General features: G+C 39.9%; 1 protein-coding gene across 2 annotated transcripts; it reads right to left on the minus strand.

Annotated features, from left to right (window-relative positions):
- Positions 1–9834: 9834 nt before the first annotated feature.
- On the minus strand, positions 9835–23474 carry LOC126412271 (thioredoxin-like protein 4A). Of its 2 annotated transcripts, none has more exons than XM_050081778.1 (3): positions 23326–23474; positions 18528–18664; positions 9835–10254 (listed from the first exon to the last, which is right to left on the minus strand). In XM_050081778.1, the coding sequence occupies exons 1-3, from the start codon at positions 23440–23442 to the stop codon at positions 10041–10043; spliced, it is 468 nt and encodes a 155-aa protein (XP_049937735.1). In that variant the 5' UTR covers positions 23443–23474; the 3' UTR covers positions 9835–10040. The 2 variants fall into 2 exon arrangements, with proteins under 2 accessions (XP_049937735.1, XP_049937736.1); XM_050081779.1 differs by having other exon boundaries at positions 23097–23466.
- Positions 23475–24136: the final 662 nt, after the last annotated feature.

Here is a 24136-nt window from a genome sequence, read left to right on the forward strand (position 1 = left end):
GGTGGGTTTAACGTTGACAGAGGTGTTGGATGGAGCCATCAGAGAGGTGGTGGTAAACCTCCAAGAAGGTGGCAAGCAAAGTTAAGGAGGACCATGTGAAATGGATGAGAAAAGGTGTTGAGACTGTGGAGGAATGAGGTAGGGTGTGTTGGCCCCAAGTCCATATCATGAAAATTTGTCAATGAATCTGAATCAGACAAGGGGTTTTGGGAGAATAGATAGGTTTCCTCTATATTGTCCGTGAACAGGTTGACGTACGATGTTTCACAATCCAAACCGTCTGGATCCTCCTGTCCACCCCAGCTTTTCTGAACTGTGCAGATGGGAGCTATCCTTACAATACAGTCTCTGCTCCAAAACTCATCCTGGCCTGATCCTACAGTAACACTCTCTCCACACCCTCCATCGAAATGTTTCTGCTCTGCCCCCTGGGTGACTTAACAAGCTGCCACACAATGGAAGTTCACTAGCTGGAAATGGGTCATGTTTCCTCGATTATAACCAGGCATATTCTTCCAGACTCAGTGTTTGAATTTAACAGGTTGACAATTGATGTAACTGAATTCAGTACATCAGAAATATATGTAAAAAGATGAGACTGTGTTTTAAGTGGCACAAGGAAAGGTGGTGGCTGGGTGCCCCTTCATCATGTTTTGGCTCATTCTGTAGCGCTTTTCACTGTCTTGGTCTTCTATTACCACTGAAACCTAGCAGTAACTATCATAATTGTGCCGTGAAGCTAAATGTTGTAAGTTGTGGATTATATCAGCTCTCTCTCCCCCTCTCCTCTCCTCTCCACAGCAGCCGTGATGTGAACCACCTGTCTTTTGTGCCACTTTTAACTTGTTCAGTCACATCAAATGTCAATAGGAAGAAAACTGGATCATATCAAGAACTGAGAATTGAGGTAAACTTTACTATGAAGAAATCCATTGGTCTTACAAGTTTTGATAGGGGCTACAAATTTACGGTGTAGAATCATGGAAAATGTAAAATTGGAGAATATAAAATCGAAGTTCTGCTGTATACATTGCTTCAACCTATCCCTTTCCCTTCTAACTTATCTGACCCATAGACTGTCAGTCTCTTTTTTCCTGATGACATCCTCCTGAATAGTCCCCATTCAGAGATCCAAATGGGGGACTATTTTACCCAAGAGGATGTTATCCTTTAACCATACACTAGAGAAGAATGCCCTTTGGATAAATAACAGGTATAATTTCCTCTTACTTTTAGTTGTCTGAAGTACCAGCACAGCAGCGCCATGTTGGCTAACATTGCAAGGTCAGTTCAGTCAATCATCCAGACAGGAAGATAGGTAGGTATTTAAGTTACACAGTTAAAATTATTCTCAACCACTAACAGTTCATCTGCATTCACTATAGAGAATCCAACAATTCTGCTTTTTTGTTCAATATCTTCAGTAGCTAGAATTACGTCCCGCGATGGGGCCATGCTGTTAGCTCTGTAAATCTTGGTTGTGATGTAGAATTGCTGATGTAATATTTTTCTTTTGGCCTTCTTGCTACTGAAACAAGATTGTCCATCCGTAAGTCCATTTTTGCTATGTCTTCCAGTTATTATTGAGGGCAAAAGACTCATTAAGAAAGGTAATCACTACCATCACAGACTACCACTGTTTCAAAGGGCTCTTCTAGAAGCTGTACTTTTTGTTCTTCCAGCTTCAATGCTTTGTGCTCTAACACTGTTTTTGCTTTTTACTGTTTCATGTGAAATTTATACTTCTCTTATTTGATCACTGGAACTTCATTCGTGTACAAATGCTATCTTGTATCTTCTATTGGTCTCGTCTTGGGTCTACCGGGGAGGGGAGGGGGCAGGGGGGGGGGGGGGAGGGGGAGAGAGAGAGAGAGAGAGAGAGAGAGAGAGAGAGAGAGAGAGAGAGAGAGAGAGAGACTGATTACCAGAGGCATTACCAGACTATCACAAAGGTTTATGGAAGACATAGAAGCAGATCATCCTGGGATCCAAGTTTCCTGAAGCCTGTCTACTGATCAGAATGTGTGTCAAGAACTCGGCATCTTTTCAGAATATTTACTCATTTCGAATCTTTGTTTGCATTCCCCATTTCATTCTTTCACTTGCTTTAGTTTCCTTTGTCTACACTTCTCTGAAACACCCCAGAACTTCTGAGCTTCCTTGTCTATAAACAGAACACACAACTGTAAATAATTTTCATCGACACAGCAGCATAAAACAAATTCATCTATTTCAATGTTAATTGGAATGAGACTTATTTTTAAATTTTCCTCCAGCCCAGATATTTGGCAACGTGTCTATTACTTTTCTCAGTTGAACAACAGAGTGCAAGACAACTGTAGGAAAAATACTTTGCTTGTTACTGATGTCATTTAGGCGAAGGTTTCTGCTGAACAATTGACAACAGCAGATGATAAAAATGGAGAGTGCAAATGGCTACAAAAACATGGAAATTTAGGAAAGGTGTGAACACTATAGATGTAAGCAATTTAGGTTTAAGCGTCTTACTAAAAAGTGGCATTATTTTGCAGCTTATCACAGATCATGAACTGTAGATTTACTTTCATTGAAGTTGGCAGATGTGGGGGGAAAAATGACAGAGGTACTTTTTCTGGAATGATGGAGGCTCTTGGACCCCAGAAGAGACCCATCCAAGTCTGTGGCCGAAGAACTACCCAAGGGGGATGGGTGTGTGTGTGTTGAGACAGAATGCTGCCAAGAGGACATGGAGGGGAGATGGAAGTCACAGTGGAGAGAAGTGAGGCAGAGCCCAACCAGTAAACCCACTTGAAGGCGGGCAGGAGACAACACAAAGCCACAAAAAGAATAGAGTAGGAGGGGCGAGCAGGTGAGGAGTGGATAGTGATGGCACAGGAAACCAGGAGCTAGGACCGCCAAATCTAAAGGAGAGGGATCCCAGCATCAACCAGGAGACTGTCAACCAGGAGACTATCAACAAGGGTACTGTTAAAGGCACCAATGGCTAAAGGGACTACAATGGTGACCCGGGTCCAAGAGGAGCAGCATGGAAGGGACAGCTGGTCATGAACTTAACAACTATAGTCCGGTTGAGACAGAACTGATGCCCAGTAAAAGCGGAGAAGGGTCAAACGATCCATGCCATGAGAGGTGTGGGCAAGGAGGTGAACAACAAGGTGTCTTACATTGAGGCAGGGCTCTGGCTCAGGATGGACAGTAGCTTGGTGACAGAAATGCACTTGAGGGCAAAGAACAGAAAATTGTACAGGAGTGTATGTGGATGTGTGCTGTGTGGCTCCATGGAGCTGTCGTTCCACAGAGGTCATGGTGTGGGAGCTAATCAAAAATTAGAAAGCATCCATATACAGAACAGGGATGACGGATGGTCCACTGGAGGCCCATTAGGAGCAATTAGAGAAAGGGCACTTAATACAGAGCCCCATGAAATGACTTTCTCCTAGGTCTGGTGAGAGCTGAAAACTGTGCCAACCCAGACAGTGAGCGACTGGTGGGACAGGAAACGGCGAATAAAAATTGGGAGGCAGCCCCTGAAGACCTCACTAATGGTATGTATGGAGGATGTGATGATGCCAAGATGTGTTGTAGGCCTTTTGAAGATAGAAGAATATTGTGACAAGACAGTGGCATTGAAAAATGGCCTGCCAAACAGTGGTTTCCAATTGAAGCAGCACTAGTAATAAGATAAAAGGTTCCGAGATTCAAGGACCCAACTGAACTGACAAGCTACCATCCATTCTAGTAACTTGCAGGGACCAGTGGTCAGGCTGACTGGCCAGTAACTATCAAGGAACGATGGAACCTTGCCAGACATACTGTCTCTCCATTGAGAGGGCAAAATTGTCTTGGAGCCAAATATGATTAAACACCTGGAGGAGATACAATCATTGTGGAGAAGTGAGGTGTTGAAACAACTAGTTATGGGTGGAATCAGGGCCAGGGGTTGAATCGTGGGAAGAAGAGAGGGCCAGAAGAAGCTTCCATTCAGTACAAGGTTCATTGTAGGATTCCACCTGACAAGGGGTAAAACATAAGTGGGAAGTTTCAGCCCACTGTTTCCAGAGAAGAAAGGCAGCTGGATAGGAAGCTGATAGTGATGCCATCACAAAATAGGTTGCGAGGTGTTCCATGAGAACTGATGGATCTGTACAAAGGCCACCAGTAAGGGTAAGGCCATGAATGGAAAACCGCCACTGACAACCTGGGAGGGTGAGGAGTAGCCCACACGTGACAGAGGGACAGAAGAATCTATAGAGGAGACGAAATGTTCCCAACACACTCATTTGCTCTGTCTGATTTAGTTACTGGCTTTGGAACATAGACGTTTAAGGGTAATAAGACTGGCAGACGACATGTGCCACTTCAGATTTTGCAAGGCGTGACAACAATTGTTGATAGCAGAGGCAACGACCATGTTCCCTCACCAGGCTGTCTGACTGCGAATGGGTCCCATCAAGTGGGCAGCAGTGCAAATTACCATATTGGGCACATCACATATGACTTCATCAATACAACCTGACAGGTGGAAACAACTTGAGAGGTATATAGAGACCAATTAGCATGAAGGGAAGCCCAGAGGGATAACCTGGTCACCAGGAGGCAGGAAGGGTACAAGAGAATCAACAGGAAGTGGTGACTATCACAGGTCATCATGTGGCAACCAGTGTAAGGAAGGAGAGGTGAAGAGAATGAAAGAGCAATGGCAGAAAAAACTGCCATATGCAGCACTAAAATGAGTAGGGAAAATGTCATTATGAAGGCACAGGCCATGGTCTGCAAGAAACTGGTCAATGAGGAGCCTCCAACAAGATGAAAAACACTCACTGATGGGCATTAAAATCTTGAAGGGCGAGAAAGTGTGGAGTGATTGAGCACCAGTAAAATGAGATTCTGGTAGACAGACAAGCTGCCAAGAAACGGCAATAAGGGATTGCAACACTGGGAATTGATGGTAGTATCCATTACAGTTCCACTGGAGAATCACTGAGCAGGTATCCAAATGGGAGGTGAATCGGCTAGAGACAATCATGCCAGTGGGTCACCATCCTTTACCAATGATTACAGTGTGACATCTTTAAGTAAGATGTCAGACTCAAGTTGTGAGGTGGGGGTGGCACATCTGAGTGCACTACTACTACTCCTCCTCCTCTTTCATAGGTTGAGGAAAGCAGGACGCAAAGGGAGAGCAGGCTTCTGTTGGATCTGGAACCAAAAGAACGGGCGGCCTTGAGGTGCACAGACTGTGTCCTGTGGTTGAGTAGTTGTAGCAAGCATCCAGCCAGAGAGCTGCAAGGGGGGGGGGGGGAAGGGGGGGAAGGGGGGGAAGGAAGGAGGGTTGTCAGGTGTCCTGAGAAGGAGCTCAATCACCGACAGGCACTGAAGGAGTGCAGTTCTATGGCCGGGGAGGGGGAGAGGCGAGGGGGATGGGAATGGGGTAAGGCAGAGGGAGGAGGTGAAAGCATGAAACACAGGCGAAAGTAGAAGTCATCAACACAGCATTAGGTCTGTCAAATTTCTAACGAGCCTCAGTGTAAGAAATGCTCGTGGGACTTGTCTGCTGTACATCAGGAAGACACAAGAACCAGAAGCACCTCATGGGTGGTGGGACGTACAGCTTCACACCACACTAGTAACACCTAAGGTGCTGTTATTGTGGGTTTCCTTACGACCTTTCTGCACACACCAAGCAAAATGAACACCCCATCATTTCAGGTTTGCCCAGAGTTCATCAGTTCAAAGAATCAGGCCCCTATGAACAATAACTCCATGTACCATATTCAAAGACTGGTGAGGTGTAATGGTCACCAAGACATGGCCAAGATGATCACAAGCACAAAGAGCTGCAGACTGGGCAGCAGAAGAAATTTTAATCAACAGGGAACCCGATCACATCTTACCAAGAGACTGCACTTCACCAAACTTGTCTTTGATATTTTCCACAAAAAATAACAGTTTTCTGGCAGTGAATGTGCCCTCATCCATCCTAGTACAGACCAGTGAGCGGGGAAAGTGTTTCATCCCAAGCCAGTGAGCCTGGCCCTCCTCCTAGGGTCTAGCCAGGGAAAGGAAGGCCACAAGGTCATAAGAAGCAGTGTTCATGACCCATTACCAATTGAGATGACAGTAGGACATGCATGAAGTTCAAAGCATCCACCCCGTTACCACTCACTCTGATCAGATGCTCTCCCCAAGGGCACCACCCAGCCACAGCAAGAGCCATCTGACATGGCAGCTGTTCCTGTGAGGTCTGATGCTCCGGAATGATAAGCAACCATTCATAGGCATAAATGAGGTGGTGACAGCTCAGGTAACAGAAATGTGATCCATGTGTTGTCAGGGGGCCCATCCAGATGGGTACAAACAGTTCCACCACATCCACTGGCTACACACGCTAGTGACCTAGCGGGGTTGAGGGGACTATGGCATAGAAGGAAAAGTGGTAGGAAGGGGTGAGATGAATCCACACTGTGGACACTAGGGAGGGAGTTCTTTCCCAAACAGCTCATACTAGGGATAGAGTTTAGAAGTGAAGGTCAAACCATGAGAGGAAACAAACATGCCAAAAAGGCAAGGGGAACAAAGCTGCAAGGAATACAGGAAACCCAGTGGATAACCAGTTCGATGTAAGTAAGAATACCAGGACAGGGGAAGGAGTAAGGACAGGGAGGGAGAGGCACAAGGAAGGGAATGCAGACCACGAAGAATTGGCTGCAATAGTTCAGGGCCCTATATGCGCCATGCAGGAACTCTTCAAAGAACTGAGCCCCACGAGGGTAGCAGATACCCACAGCATGGTTGGACTGAACCTGTTAGTGTCTTCTACAATGTAAGTGCCCCAGAATGCACCATGGGTGTTTGCCTCCTGACAGTTGACATTTGTTTGAACGGTCAAGTCATGTCAGGTTGGATCCTGCATCTAGATTAAATGTAGCCTTACAATAAAACTGCACACCTTCACCAAAAGTAAAGGGCTGGTGTTGCCCCTTGCTTTCAGCTGCTTGCAATACCAACAGAGCAAGATCACATTCACTATTGTTACGAAGTCAGAACAGTCAATCATCCAGACTGCTTCCCTCTTCAGGAACCACAAGTTCAGTCTGATTCTTCACAGATACCCATCTTACCTTAAGGTACATCCACCTGTAAAATAGCAGACATCAGTATACAGGCATGCAGAGTTTTAGGAAAATTAACACTGTCAGTTGGAACAGTTGCGCACAGTGTATATGCAGTAGTATGAGATTCAGTATCCTGACAAATGCAGTCAAATGTTATGGCATTTGAAGTCAGTAGTACAGTACACAACATGACCTCAGGTGGTAGAGAATGGGCTTTGTATAAGGCAGTCAGCTGTGTGGTGCTAGTATGCCTGTACATATCTTTCCTGCTAATAGAAACCAGACAGCATTAGTGACAATGCGTATATGATAGGGACAGAATAAAATATCTGGGCGAAGAAGGAAATTATCCGAGGCATCAAAACAGATACTTTCAGGCACAGCAAGGAGGAACACAAACCATTACTTTTCTCAATTTGTTGCTAAATTATAGTCGCCAGTATCTGCCCGATGTGTACGACAAATCTTATGCAAGAAATGACTGTAGAAACCACCTCTAACACCCAAACACTTTGGAGTTTGTTGAAAAACATGTTTCATGGACTTGAGAAGGATAAAGTGATGAGTAGTTTACTTTAGATGGTCTAGTTTGATTTCAGTATTACTGTCATGATCTGAGAACAGAGCAGCAGGGAGAATGAGCAGAAATTTAGGTGGTGGAAGTGTTATGATTTGGGCACTGTTCTGCTAAGAGTAAATGACCCATTGCTTGGGTGAATACTACAATAAACTCCAGCATGTATACTAAGTTGCTAGAGACAGAATAGATTACAAATTATGATGTCCGTGTTGGCTGAAGTCTAATGTTGCAAGGAGATAATGGATTTGTGCTGGTTTCTGCACAACAGAAAAGTGCTTTGAAGAGAAAAATGTTGATATTGATGTCTTGCATGGCCTGCACATGGCTGGGATCTGAACCATGTGGAAAACTTTTGGAGAATATGCACAAGGTCCGTTTCACAATGGAAGGCAATGTGAGGCCATATGAGAGTTGAAAAGAGCAATAAAAGAGCACGAAATTCACTGCAACAACTACAAACCCTAGCTAAATCAATTCCGAAGTTTTGAGGTAATTAGGAAGAACAGAGGTTGGACAAAGTACTATCAATGCAATAACACAGCAGAGCAGTGAGTGCTTTTATACCAATTTCCATCCAGGAAATCTAACACCTTATTTTATTATTCATGATATGAAAGAAACGAATTCCAACATGACTTTTATGTCTTACCTGTATCTACTACTTTCATAATAAATTCAATACACCTATGCTTCTCAGGTATATTACTTTCGTAGGAACCCTGCCTTTACACAAATTTCTGCAACTATGAGGCACACAAGCAACCCCACCAGAGCAAAGTCCATAGTTCACGGGGAATCTCATGTCAGTAGGACATAATGTAGTAGTTATGTGAAGGGTCCCACTTTTTGTTTAACATTCTGTTAAGAAAAGAATCACTAAGGTGACTACCAAGTTTCCAAAAATATATTTGCATCTTGTAACATATATTTTTGCATGCATTTTCAGTATTTTCCTCTAAATGACATGGTTTTCAGTAGGCACTAGGAGTTTTAAAAAGTAAATCCATTGCAAGGATGAGTACAGAATGCTGTTAACAACTGGTATCAAATGTATCTACTTTGCTCTTAAAATTTGATGCAAACAGCACTCTGCAGAGAATTACAAGGATTTCCCACCTATGTCCCAATCGCATCTCCAGTAACTTGCAAATTAAAGCAATTTCAACTTTAATCGCAGATTTACTAGTGATTAAACTATGGCAAATGTAATGCACCTGAACTTGGCACTATATGTCTCTCTGAACAATGTCTGTTTACGTGAGGCTTGAGCAAATGGGATTGCATTACTACCTGCCAAATCTCATGTTAGTGTGAGTGGACAACATCCATTGTGTTTTCCAGAAACTGCCTCCCCTGGCACCAACAGTGATTGTCACTGTTATGATGAGGGGAAAAATATCAGCCTTTGAGGCATCAGAGTGGGTCAGCAATTGCACAAGCTTCCCTATCACAATGCCTGGTGTTCCACCAACTGAAACAGCCTCAAAACATGGTAACCCCACGTCTGAGAAGGTGGACACCTAGCTGGCATTCTTGATGGGGCTGATACCTGAAAGAAGACTTATTACAATTTATCTAAATAGTACTGACTAATTGAGTCAATAGCCAATAGTCAACCCACTGCAGAATTGTTTCCGTTGTAATAAGTTTCTTTATCAATGCTTTGTCTACCATGATAAGTTGTATGTTCATGCGTCCTTTAACTTTGGAGTAGCAATTGATGAAACAAATATTTATTTTTGGAAGTTATTTATTCAAATGACAAAAAGGACTTATTACTGGCCACAAAGAATGCAAATTACTTCTGATATGATTGAACCCCTTCATATTCTACCAAACAATTACTAAACACATGATGATGGATGAAACGAAATATCTAATTTTTGCTTGCAAGGACACACATTGGAAGACAGGTGGGTTACTGAATAATATTGCCTTTACAAATGAACACTGATCTGATGAACTGGTACCAGTCTCCCAAGTTACAGTGATACAAAAAAGACATGTATTCCTTAATTTAAAAGCTTTTACCTCACAAACAGTTCATTCTCTCCTTGCCATGCTACTGCTGAACAGACTGTCTGCCTGAAGTTTAAGCACCCATGGTCAGGAGGGGGACACAAATTGGAAATTCCAAAATTATATATAATACTTACATAGATTTTATTGAACACAACAAATACACCTTTAAAACAAAGTGTGTAAGTAGAAATATAATGGTTTCCATTATAGTAAATAAAAAATACTTGCAGACACTGCAAGGCATCACCATCTCTATCACACACACTGAGAGTCAGCTGGTGTCATGTTCCACAGATCTTCTATACCACAGCACAAAGCAAAATTTAGTAACGGTATTTCGTTGAATAGTCTTTTGGTGACACTACAAGACCTCTCCCTTTCCTTGCACCACGATACACTGTTTCTATTATATCAATCATCTCCTGCTTATCTTCCAGCGGCCAATTTATTTTATTGTTGTTACCAGTGCCCAGATCAATCATTATATGTTTGTTCCGGAAGAAGAACATTACTGTACATGGATCATACAGTTCATACCTGCAAAAAAGAACAGGAGATCTCAGTTTGTCCATATCCTTTTACTTTTATCATGGAAATCAAGTTATCAGATGTACTATAAAATGTAGTGGTTATTATTAAATTAACCATTTGTACTAATGTAATTCGTTAAGTTCGACAGTCCTGATGATAAGTAACAATGCCTGTTATAAGGTCAGCAAATAAAAATCTATTTAAAATGTGAATCATGGAAGGTGCTGAAACTTAAGCTTTCTGAGAATCACTATGTTGATAGAAAATGCCTTTGAGTACCTTATGACTTGTTTCATTTCCAAATAAGGCTGACATTCTATTTTTCTTTGTTTTTCACTACTAAATTGTGTGTGAATAATAATAATAAAGTTGTGGCCGCCACTGCACAAGGAAGGGTCTGCATTGTGCTACCACTGTGTTCAAATCTGTACTCCACAACGGCACTTTGTATGTTGCTGCACTCCACTGAGTCCCGTACTGCTTTAGTCTGCTATCTATGTCTTTGCTGGGCCACTACTTGCATAATGAACAGTTTTCAGATAGCAAAGTATATGACAGTTGATGTAAGAATGTGTGGTTTGAGGGTGAATACATTTTGCCTCTTTACATAAAAAGCAAACCAGATAAGTATGGCATCAATTTGTGTGTGATGCTTCAACCAGATATGTACTAGAGGAGGAAGAGAATGCTGAAAGAAGCGGCACAGGAGTCAGGTGTTACGGTACTTTAGAGCAGACTACTGGTGAACTATTATACATCACCTGCAGGGTTTGAGTATCAGAGCACAAGACATAGGCACTTGCTTCCCAAACAGAAAAGCTCTTTCTATGTACAGTTGTAAAGCCAAGAATAAAAAAAAAGACAGTTTTCAGATGGGAACATCTGCCCTGTTTAAAACAGAGAGTAACAAAGGATGCTTTATATTTTCAACATGCCACACTGCTTGCAGAACAGGGGGAACTATCAACTCACAAGGAGACGGGGGAAGGGCATGCGGCACTGACTAAATCAAAGCCAGGCGTGGTTCTGAATTAAAGAAGTCACAAAATGTGAGTGTATAAATGAGACCAAATGACTGCTTATTATCCTTTCATAAGGATGCAGTTCAAACAATGGAAAATATTGATCTTTTACTTGTTTACAGTGAGCATAAAAAATGTGTTTGTATCTTGAATGGAATATTATCAAAAGAAAATTGTACCTCTCCTGTCTGACTCACTTAGATAATTCTTTTGCATAAAGAGACAATATATGTGCAGAAATTCTATCCCAGGTCTTGGATCAAGCAAATTTAATGACTGACATTTTTCTGAGAAGATTCCACCAACAGAGAAACAAAACTGCACTCAGCATGTGTTTGCAAAGTGTGTTGACGCCAGTACGAACCAGAAAATGGAAAAAATATTTTGGTGGTACCCAAATTGTGATGTTGCTGTTAGTATGCCCGAGTTTAATAGATGTCAATGTTCCAAATGGAACATCAAACAATTGTGGTATTGTAGTGGGACGAAATTGAAAAGCGTCACCCATCTACCAGTGTCAGCCCAGTTTGCAGGTGAATATAAGTTTAAATTAGTTTTGTTTATGTATTTGTCTTAATATTTGTAATAGCTGTGAATTATCTAAAAGTTTTGTATTTTTTTATGTTTCATGTACGGAGAGGGCGGTGCAACGAACGGAGACAGCATCTTCGCTGCCGCGACCGGAGAGGAAATTGCTGGCCACTATACGTCGCGGGTCGACAGCCAAAGAGCAACAGAAGATCCTGGAACCGAGTTGTTGCATCGTGCTTCTAAAAATTAAAAATGAATTTTTTTGTACTCTTTTTGTACAACAATGACGTCGTAGAGAGCTTAATCTTATTGAAAAGTCAGTCCTAGTTTGTCAACAGTCAAGTTCACATCTGTATGTGTGGAAGCTAATAAAATAGTGGATGCTACTAAAGTTGAAACACGTGTTCTGAGGATTTATTTATGAAGAATTATGTGAACGGATTAATAATATATTTGACAAGATTATTGAATTCTGACAGCGTTCATCGAAACTTTGAATCTCAAAGGTTTATTCAATGTGTGATTCTGATATCGATTAAATCAAGATAACATGTGTCAATATAATTTCTGAGGAGAAACAAACGAAATTTAAATCGAAAAAGTTTACGAAAACCAATTGGCTCAAGTGATGTAATTCTTTGCATACGACTCAACTGATGTTTTACAGTTTCGTTCAAGAACCATTCTATGACAATTTAAAAAGAATATAGATCATTTTGAAGTGGGTTGTAACTGACGTAGGTGACGAAGTCTGCACATGGTCACATATCAAACGAAAATCCATTATAAAAAACTTACATCGTTACACTACAGTATTCACAGTTAAAAAGCTTGGGAAAAAAAAAAAAAAAAAAAAAAAAAAAAAAAAAAAAAAAAAAAAAAAAAAAAGAGAGAAAGGCAGTCAAGCTGCCCCATCCAGGATGACTGAGGCCAGTCTCAAATGCGTAACCATCATTTATCGTAGCACAAAACAAAGTATGATATAAAATGTTACTCATATGCTGACCTTTTTTCTTTCTGTGACTGTGTAAAAAAATCATGTTTACTGTACCTCTCTCAAGTCTACCTGGGCTGCAGTGCTACGGCAATGTAACCTCCGAGGAAAGACTTGAGAAATACAATTTTGTTTATGGGCTCAATGTCTCAGTTACAAGGTGAACAATTTACCTTTGTTTCATTCCACTAAATATAATGCAGAAGTTTCGACATAGGAAGTTCCCAATTATCTGGGTTAATGGGGACCCAAGGCAGCTTGGATAACTGAAAACACGAATAACCAAAACTATTCATTTTTACCAGAAACTGATTTTAACTATATTTATAAAACATGGCTACATGTCACATCTGGAAGCCCACTGGAATTAGGTATGCATTACTTGCTTATCATTATGCAACTGATCAATTCTTTCCAGTATCTCAGTGTGCATGATAATGAGTTCCTCAATCACCTTGTTTATATTCTCCTCTATCTAACCCACTTCATCACTTACCTACTTAAATTCTGGTTTGTAGGCACCACTATTTAAGTACTCAGATACATTTCTCATCTACATGTTCACAACCAGAAATTTGTTTCACAATATCAGTCAGAGGAGCAACATCAGACTCCTCACTACAACCTTAACATTGAATTTCAAGAACAACTATTCACAATTTTAAGAACTGCTGTACCATCTGTTTACTCCCTGTTATCTACAGTTTTAACTGAAGTCGCGACAAATTGCATCTATGCTCTTTTAAAAGATGCACAACCCATTTAACAAGCCGGATTCCCCTGTGTATCACAATTAACCGTAGTGTAATGTAATTAGAAGAGCCAGTTAACATGAAATGCCACTATCCACAGCTTTTACAGATTTTGAAAGACTTGATTTGAACTGTGAGTTATTCGTATCATGACATATTGCTGTGAAACTGATTTTGAATGAGTTTTTCAAAAGAAAATTACGAACGGATCTGAGATACAGAAAGGCCAATCAGTTTCACTAAGATAAGAAAAATGCGAAGACATAACAGCAATAACAATAATTCTGGAAGTTGTGGAAAGGACAAAGGCTCTGAAAAGGAAACTGGCATGACATATTGCACAAAGAAATGACAGAAGATGGCGAAAGATAGTACTATAATGGAGTCTCAGAGGAAAGACCAAGAATACAAGGCAGCCCATCAGACTGTTGGGTAAACTACTAAAGAAAGTCACAGTAGTCAACTGGCAGATGAAGGAGACAGAAACATCACGGAAAAAGCCACTCAATCTGTTAGCTTAAGTATAATGGGGACACCCCTGAATTAGTTTTAAGGCAGGCAAATTTACCTGAAGAAACTTAAGGAAGTCTAATGAACCCAGGAAGCTGCCCATCACACAAGAAATACTTGAGTTTTTCACTGGTCTGCAATCTTAACAAGTATGAATACTAGAAGGAGACCATGCTTTACAACTGATTTATTTAATCAATACACAAACATTACACAAAGCCCTAACAAACTCCATTCAGGGACACAATTGTGTTGAGTCTCTCTCCCAAAAATCACAAAACCTTAATTTTTCAGTATAGGACACACATTCCTTCATTAATGGACACAAGGAAAAAGTGGTGAAATTCAAGCACATAAATCTTTCTTGCCATGGATCACTCGCTAATTGAGTCTGATGCAGCATGTCTTCTCCAACACACTGTTCATGGTGGGTTGTTGAGTTCAGGTCTCCCAATGATTCAGAAAAGCATCATCTCCAAGATAAGATAAATAGTGCAAAAATGATTTATTTTGTGATTTGTGTGAGGAGCTACAACATAGTTTAACATGTATTATTGTAGCTCTGCCACAAGCCACACAGAATGCTGAAACTATCTCCAACAGAAACAAAGCTGCTGTGAAAGTTGATCTTTAAACAAATATCCCAACTACCCCTCAGCTGGAACTGTGTGGCAGTGAAACAAATGCAAATTGTTGCACTACTGTCTATGCTGCTATGTTTTTCTGTTATTCACTATAACTTTTTGCATCCTTAATGTTAAATATGACAAACTAGGCACCTGTAATAACGACCGAAAACATTTAAGCTTTTCTAGTAGTGTCATTATCTATAGTATCAAATACTTTGGATGCACTGCAAAATACAGGGTGTATGTAAAGTCCGGGAACACTTTCCATTATTTATTGCACAAGAACTACACACTGTACAGATGTCATATATTGCATTTTGAAGAGAAACTCTGAAATCTTTTTTTCTTTTTTTACAAACATTGGATACGTGAACTATGAGTGACCCAGCAGACTTCAATAAGGTAATCTAATTCTTGCCATACCTGTCCCAGCATGCACTGTCGACTATGACAGTCGCTTCCCGTATCCTCTCCTGGAGCTCTGCTACATCACATGGTAGAGGCGGTAGATACACCAGATCTTTAAAGTGTCCCCACAGAAAAAAGTAACACAAGAGTGAGATCCGGTGATCGGGGAGGCCATTTCATGAACTCCCACACACAAAGCTCGCACCGCACCTGAATTCACCATGTTTGTGACTAGTGCTGACTATTGGAAAATTACCAAACTACGCTGTGGCAGTATATATGAAAAAACTTTCAGGGTTTTTCTTCATAATGACTTATGTACGATATCCGTACAATGTTTGGTTCTTGTGCAATAAATAATTGGAAGTGTTCCCGGACTTTACATACACCCTGTATATCAGCTGGTGAGCTGCTTAAACGCGTAAATGGGATTTTCAGTCAAGCAATCCTGAAACTAAGTATGATGCACTGATTAAAAGTGACACTGCTATTTTGGTTATTACTTTCTTGAATATTTTGGAAAACCACCAATGCTGGAGTTCCTTGCTTTTTCTAATCCTCTTTTAAACCAATAAAAGATATGATTACTTTCAGCAGTGTAATTCAATTTTCTTTACGGAAAGCTAGGCATTATACCTACCACACATTTTGATGAATAAAGTGTGGAGGTTAAGGCATAGTTTTCTCAATATATTTTCATGATATTCTGGACACTTCAAATACTTTGTGGACTAAATTCTAGAAAACAAGCAATGCCAGTCATGGCAGTTTTCCTCTACACTACAAAAGGTAGCACTGTGTCAGTTTCACATAGCTAATGGATGTTATTTGATGACGTTCACAGACTATTCATTATTGTGTTGGCTCATGAGAGGTTGCCTTAAATTGCTACCACCGTAATTTTCAAAATTCCTTTCACAAGGTTTTGAATAATGCAGAGTTTATTTTGAGAAAGCAGTGTAGAAGACAGAAGAAGACTACTGCTAATACCTATATTGATTTATTCATTTGCATTCAAACCAATGTCTTCCAACTAGTATTAATGGTCTGGTAACTAATTCTTTCCTAATTCTTTAACAGTGCCAATGCAAGAAAGGAAGACCACTATAGGGGCACACAATGAAATTCAATGTGTGTCTGTAACAAGTGTACTGTTGAAAATGTTCTGAAATTCAGAGGATTTCATCTGGAATTTACATTCAATTTCATCATAAGTGCTCTCTAATGACCCTCCCTTTGCTCTCCCTTGAATAATTTCTTACTATGTAACCCTAAATTCTGTGTCTTGTCTAAAATTACTTATCTGAGAGCTGGGCTACAGTCTAGATCAGAGCCAGCATCAGGTCTTATTTACTGCTGATAGGTTGACAATGTGTCAGTTCTGCATAGCCAATGGGACATTTCTTTAACGTAACCACTGAGAGGTGAGAACAATGGCAATGTGTTTCTAGTGTCGAAATTGAAATCATTGTGTTGTTTTCTGGTTTTTTTATTTTTTTATTTTTTGGTGTATTAGTTTCGAAAGAACCTTTTTCTGATGACAGTGAGTGCTACACACCAGGCTAATTTCAGTGATTTGGTTCTGCATGGCAATGTCACAGTACATGTCAAAGGTTTAATTGCAGAGATACAAAAATGTATCAAATGTGGTGGTGAAACGACAGAGTCAATGATCTGTATGGGTGGAATCATCTGGAAGTGCAGCAAAAGCCACCACTTCGGCTTAAAAAGTTTTTATTCACTTAATCATGGGAGAATGTACGTGAATCAATGTTTATTATTAATAATTAAAAAACCATTGATCCACCTACCACCTAAATGATTAAATTAAAAAAAAAACTATTGATCCACTTAGTGTGCTTGCTCAAGTCAATTGTGTAGTAACACAAAATATTTCACTGCTTTTTTGTGTATATCATGGGTTGTGACACTGTCTTTGGTTTGCAGATACAAACACAGTTTAGGTAACTGTTGACTCAAACAAAGAGTAAATACATTTATGATTCTTATTTACATCAATGTTTCATGCTTTTGTCCAAATGTATTACTTTGAAACAATTTGTCTACCTGCTGTTCTCTCACTGGCTGAATAAGACGAACAGCTGACACACCTTTGCTTGCACCCATCGTATCACACAGCAAGTGCTGACAATATTCTTGCATGAAACACAAAAGTATGCCTCTGGCCCCATTCCAGATTTTTGCCGAGTGTTGGATGTAATTGTAATATTAATTTGTCTTGATGCTGACATCACATTAATTTGGATGATTAGGCTCACTTTAGAGTGAGAAAGTGTTGAACTTTCCTTGTCACTTTCACCACACCTCTTGGGTTCAACTGCTAGGTTTGCAATTTGTCAGGTCTACCTGTCCAATTTATCTAGCAGTATGGGAATTACCTGGTGATTTCCTTTCTTGTGCTTCTTTCCTCTTTTGTTCATAGGGTAAATAATGAATAGCCACAACAGAGAGCTGGTGCACTGAATGCCAAGTTGGTAGCTAGCTGTGTTTTAGCATGCCACCCAGTACCAGCTTACATTACAACCGATACAAAAGAGTTACATGTTTGCACCTGTTACTGTCCTTCAAAGCAGTCACCAGCATTGTGTAGAACCCGTTGCCAGCAATGTGGAAGGCGTAGTATACTGTTTGCAGAGCCTGTTTTCTTTATGGTGCTAATGGAGTGGTCTAAAGTTATGGTGATTCTTGTGTATGACTGTGATGGCATTGTCCTAATGCATTACATTCCTCCGTGGCATCACCTGCGACCAGCTTTGCAAAAGCTGGCAGCATCACATTCTGCATAACAATGCGCAGGCGTATACAGGGCAAGCTATGGCCGCTCTGTTTGGTCGATTGGGCTGAAGTACTGTACCATCCAATTCACTCCCTGGACGTAAGTCCTTGTGACTGATTTGATTCTGAAGATGAAGGAACCACTTCGTGGCATTCGCTTCAGAACTGTTTCAGAGATCTGACAGGCAGCAGACCGCTCCATTCGCACCATCAACAGAACAGGCTCTGTTAACGGGATACTACGCCTTCTACATTGCTGGCAACAGGTTCTGCGCAATGCTGATGACTACTTTGAAGGACAGGAACAGGTGCAAACAAGTAACTCTTGTATCGGTTGTGAGTAAATAGTTGCCACTATTTTACATTCCAACCCTCATATTTGAAGTATCATTGCAATAAAGGAGGCATTCAATACAAGATTTTAATGGAGTTAAGCAATGGGAGGAGACAAAGTTCCTTAGTTCCAACCACTCAGTTCTGAATACATTACTGTAGAAACCAGAAGCCTAAAGGAGTATGATAAAGACATCGCTATTTTTGAAACAGATTTTGTTACATTGTTTCACAACACTATTTACACAAAATTACTAAAAACTGCCAACACTTTACTTATATTGATTCTTTTTGTTGAACTTACATTTTATTGAAGTCAGGAACCTTTGTTATATCTACCAGGTATATAACTGCAAAGTTTTTCACTTTTTCTGCTATACTGTACAATACTTCATCCATTTTCATACAAGATGGATCCCAGTCATGGCCGAAACGTATTACCTGTTGAAATAATTATATTATACATTTGGAAAGTAAAAAGCAACTGTTCTACGAATCATAATGCAGCTTTAGATATCAGTAATTATGTACATACCCAAGTTTTCAACATGGCTACATACTCTAGGAGAGCTTTCTAATTTTGTAATAAATGGATTTACTATTATTTTCTTACTCCAAGGTGCACCAAGCAAAACATACATTTAACAAATACTGATACACTGATGACTGCATTAAGAACAAACTGGTAAGCTTAACAAAGAATGAAGCTAAAAAAAAAATCACATAAGATTCCATCTGCATAAAGCTAGTCTCAGTATTATACATCCACATCCAGAATTCCAGATACAGTATAACATTAACATATGAAGTTTGTACATCAGATATTTCACCTGTGTAACTTTTTGTAAATTTTTATCTCTAATCCAGCTCTCCCCTAAGTAAACTAAATGCTTTAAAATGACCCCCTCAAATCACAACCAAATAACTTCACAGAAATATCACATTTCAGAATTACAATGGAACTGCACAAGTCTTACAAACTAGGCCTACTGCTAGCCGTCACTCACTTTTGGGCATTGAAACTAGTGAAAGAATTATTAAGTTGTCACACTGACAGTTATGGAGGATGTTACTTTTCAGATTAATTATTTCAATAATACATTGCTGACACAGTATGAAAATATGGAATTTACTCATTTGATAACACTGCAACCTCCACAAACTTCAAACTGAAGATTTAAAAGGACTTCCTTCTTAAAACATCAAGTTTCAATTACTCTCATAAAGCAATGTACCAAATTTTTTGACCTATAAGTAATTCCTGACTTTTTATAACTGTTGAATTATGACACAAACTTCATTTTTTAAATTTAACTATATACTTATTGTATTTCTGTGCCACTGACAATAACCTTCAAAGAGGCCTTCAACGACAATGTGTAAAACTTGTTTGAACAGTAACAAGATATCAATGTCGCATATCACTATCCCACATTTGGGTGAAGAAATCTCACGAACGTTTACCACCTATTGTGATTATCCCAGTCTATAGATGCTTTCTCTAACTGCGTAAATTCCCTAAGTTTCTTGATGCGACAATCTTTTTAGTTAGATAAGATGAAAACAATTTACTTGCAAGCTCTCTGATGCCTTAATATCTGAGCTTCACTATGAGAATATGTGAACTGCACTTTCAAATGCTTTTGATAAGACACTGAAAATACCAGTTGGCAATATTTAATCATTTAAATTTTGTATAATCTGATACGTAAACTGGAAAGCCATGTGTTCTGTGAAGACCCCCTTTTTATATTCAAACTGAACTTGTCTAAGAAACTTATTTTGTGAGACTGATTATGGCTCTCATGTACCCATCTTTTCTATTACCTTCAAGGTACAAGATAGACTTGTCAATAGTTATTAATATGTGTCTTACATTACAAATCTCAGGCTGGAATAACAGCAATATTATGGAAAGGATAGGCTGCTACTTATCACATAGAGAAGGCAATCCCCAAGGCACAGAGTCGCAGACAAGCACAATGAGAAGACTACAAACCATTTATGCTTTCAGCCAAAAGGCATCCTTGAGAAACAGCGGGTCTTGTGTGTGTGTGTGTGTGTGTGTGTGTGTGTGTGTGTGTGTGTGTGTGTGTGCGCGCGCGCGCTGATTTGTCTGTATGTATGGTATTTTGGAGGGTCGACAGAAGCGTCCTATCCCACGCGTCGGCTTTGAGCCGTGACGTAAGGATGCTGTCGTGTAAGACGTCATGATGGCGCGGAGTTTGGTTTGAGTGTGGCTGTCTCCAGTTCTATTTTATCTTATTTACTTTTCCGATTTTTTTAAAATTTAAAAACACTTATTACTTATTTTAATTATCTGTTTCCTCGAATTTCTGTTTTAGTTTATTATATTTATCTTTCTGATCTGTTCGTTCTATCCCGTGAGATTTTTTTTTTAAAAAGACAAAAAACACTAATCAGCTTCTGAAGCATCTTTATCTTCTATGGGTTGCAGGGGTTACGACCCCTGGGGAGGTGGGTGGGTATTCATGCATGGCTGTCTTCACTTACACATTTTAGCTACGCAAGGCGTCTAAATTTGTTTATATTTAGTTTGCCCCCCACCCAAAACACCCCATTTCCCGCACTTGTCCCGTTAGTGTCAATAGGTTTCTTGTGGAAAGTGTGTGTGTGTTTGTTTTTGTTTCCGCCATATTTGTGACGTCATGGGTCAAAGCAGACGGGCGGGATCGACCGCTTCCGTATTTCCTTGAAAACAAACTCTTCCAGGGCACACAGCATAGTTTTTGCAAGGGAAAGTCAACAGCTACAGTGGTATTGGTCTTAATCACGAAGATAAGGAAGGTGTTTGAAGATAAAGAGTGTGGCATTGACACTCTGCGATCTGAGAAAGGTGTTAGTTTGCATCTCACATAAGACACTGATTAATACGCTCAAGTGTTATGGCATTGAAGGTGTGGCCAAGCTACTCATCAATCCTATCTTGAAAACTGAAGACAAATAGTATCAGTCCATGGAGCAACCCCCCCAAGAGCAAAAATTGGAGTAGGGTGCACCCCAGGGATCCATCATAGGACCTCTACTGTTCCTTATCTATGCCAATAATATAGGTTGTACCTACAACATTCTTCAGATTTCTGATGATACCACTCTTTGCCAAGGGGTAAACAGCTGAACAAGCTCTGTTGGCAGCAGATGTTCTCTTGGAAAGCATTAAAGAGTGTTTCATCGAAAATAAAATGAATTGAGAAAAAACACATGATATGCAGTCTCAGCAACGTTGGCTGCCAGGATAACATGGAGGCTGTCTAACTACTAGGTTTCATGATAGACAGCAAACTGACAATGAACAAGCACACAGATTATGTGTGTTCCAAGCTCTCTCGTGTTTTATACCTGCTACAAAAACTAAAAGGCACAGTAACTGACCAATACCTATTAACGGTTTGTTATGCACTCTTTCATAGCCACAATAATTACAGTCTGCTGTTATGGGGACACTCTGCAGGTTATAAGGTGTTAATGCTAAGAAAAATGTCAGGATCATTACATCAAGTAAAACACAGGAGTACTGCAAACCTATATTTACCAGGTTAGGGATAATGACAGTACTCAGCCAATATGTGTTTCTATGCATCAGCAGTGTAGCCTAAAGGAAAACCAAGGTGATTTCAGCATGAGGCAAGACATTCATAATCATGACACCCACAACATAAAGAACATTGAAGTATCAAGTTGTTGACTGACTGAAACCCAAGACAGTTTTCCAGTGGTTGCCCTAAAAATATTCAATACATAATACACTGGATCGAGAAGTGCAGTCTCTGCCACTAGGGCTGTTCAAAAGGACAACTGCACAGGACTTTAAAGAACACCCATTATATTCTACTGGAGAATTTTTCAATATTGACCGAAGTGAATGGACAAAATAATATTGTCTTAATGTGTTATGTCTGAACTTACTGTGAATACACACTGAACATTGTAACCAAATCTTATATATGTAACCCTAACAGGTCTGTCCAATCACGACTGGTAAATGACACAGACCTAGTAATAACACTAGTCGCTAATAAATAGCTATTGGACTATCCGGATAACATGAAAAACAGAAAATTATAGCATTCAAAGGAATTCCTGCTGGTGAGTTCCAGCGTGCATTAAAATAAACATCGGTCTCTGTATGTAATTTGCCGTCTGGTTACAGGTAAAAGAAATGGAACCACAGTGCTTCATGGGGTCACGGAGAAATTCAAGAAGGTTAAGTAACTACTGAAGGGCACCGGAATAGTTTTTAGTTTGTGAACTTCACGTAATCAATGCATGTAATTATCTTATGATCCAGTAGTGACAACTACAAAATGGTACTGTTATGGTTGACGGATGGTCGCAATTAACATCGGGAGTTGTTTGCGTATGTCTGTCCCATAGTTTTTGACGTTGCGCATAAAATATTAATCAGAAACGTAAACGTGGGATGGTCGGGAATGAAAGCACCACACGAGATACTGGAGGGAACACTCCCACAGAGTCAACCATGGGATGCCAAATTGCCTTGCAACGACTAAGTTACGCTTAATTGCACTTAAGATCTCCGTACAGTTTGCAGACAGTTATAACTGCCAGAAGCATGCAACAATTCTTATAGCTACCAAACAAGGTGACAAACTACACACACAATAAGCACGTTTTCGACAGCACGAAAATCTACAGAAATCTATCGTTTACAGTTTTAACAAAAAATTAATAAACAAGTTTATAAACACCGCGGTTAAAGTCTCCGAAGAATCTCTCATTCCTAGCCTGCATGATATTTTCACGGCTGAGTACTATAAAGATGTAGCGTACTGCACAGATCAATTCAAACATTTCTATTTTACACACTTGTGTAACAGCTATACGTACGTACCACAACTCTATCTTCCTCTGATAAGATGGCCTGGTCTACCTGCCATCCATTATGAAGATGTCCTAACATATAAGACATTTTTCTTTTGTGATTATCTGTTACCGCAAATAAGAATAAAAATATCTTACACACGCTCGCACTTATTGAAAACTGAAGCAAAGTTTCAAACGACACAACAGCACTAGGTACCCAGAAACCTTTCAGTAAGATACTAGATATATTTGTTCACCTCTCTACGCTCTCTCGCGAATTCACTAGAACATCGTACAAAGTTGATACTAAACACACACAAATATCGTTGACATTTGACAACGCTTTCGTCACAGATATCAGGCGCTCTTAGCATCCAGAGATCATTGTTAGCACCATAGAGTAGAAATCAACGAGTTAAAATTTTAACTCGTTGGTAGAAATATAAGGAGGAAGCTAAGTTCACCCAACCTGGATATGATGTGACGTCATTATGACGTATATACGCTTTAGTCGATTAACACACCTATCGACTTTTACGAACGTTCGAGATTCTAAACTGTCGTCAGCTAGTGGTTTGTTTTGACACGTGCGATTCTGGTAACAGCTCAGTGTGGCAGCGTATATATATTTCGCCAAAATAAAAGAGCTGGATATTAATAGAAATATTCCTGACCGTGGTCTTGAAAACACCACAGACAATATGTTTCGTAAAAAAGTGAAGTCTTCTTATGTCCCGACCAGATTTGATTGTGTGATTGTTGTGTTGAACGCTTACGCCGAAAATAATATTTATTTATTATCAATATTTTAGTATGGTTTCATACAATTGGTCTTGTCAGTACATACTACATTGTAGCAGCATACTCTTGCTGACTTTTTTTTCTTAATTTATATAGCTGAAAGAGAACTTGTGCAAGTTTCTTAGCTAAGTAATTTATATGTCCATCTCAAGATACTCTTTTATCAACCATAATTCCAAGTAATTTTACACTCGGACCGCAGAAACAGGTACCTTAGTGTCCAGTAATGACTGGTGTGTAGAATGATTGAATTTCGAACTTAAAAAG

Source organism: Schistocerca serialis, chromosome 7 (assembly GCF_023864345.2).
Source record: "Schistocerca serialis cubense isolate TAMUIC-IGC-003099 chromosome 7, iqSchSeri2.2, whole genome shotgun sequence".
NCBI lineage: Eukaryota > Metazoa > Arthropoda > Insecta > Orthoptera > Acrididae > Schistocerca > Schistocerca serialis.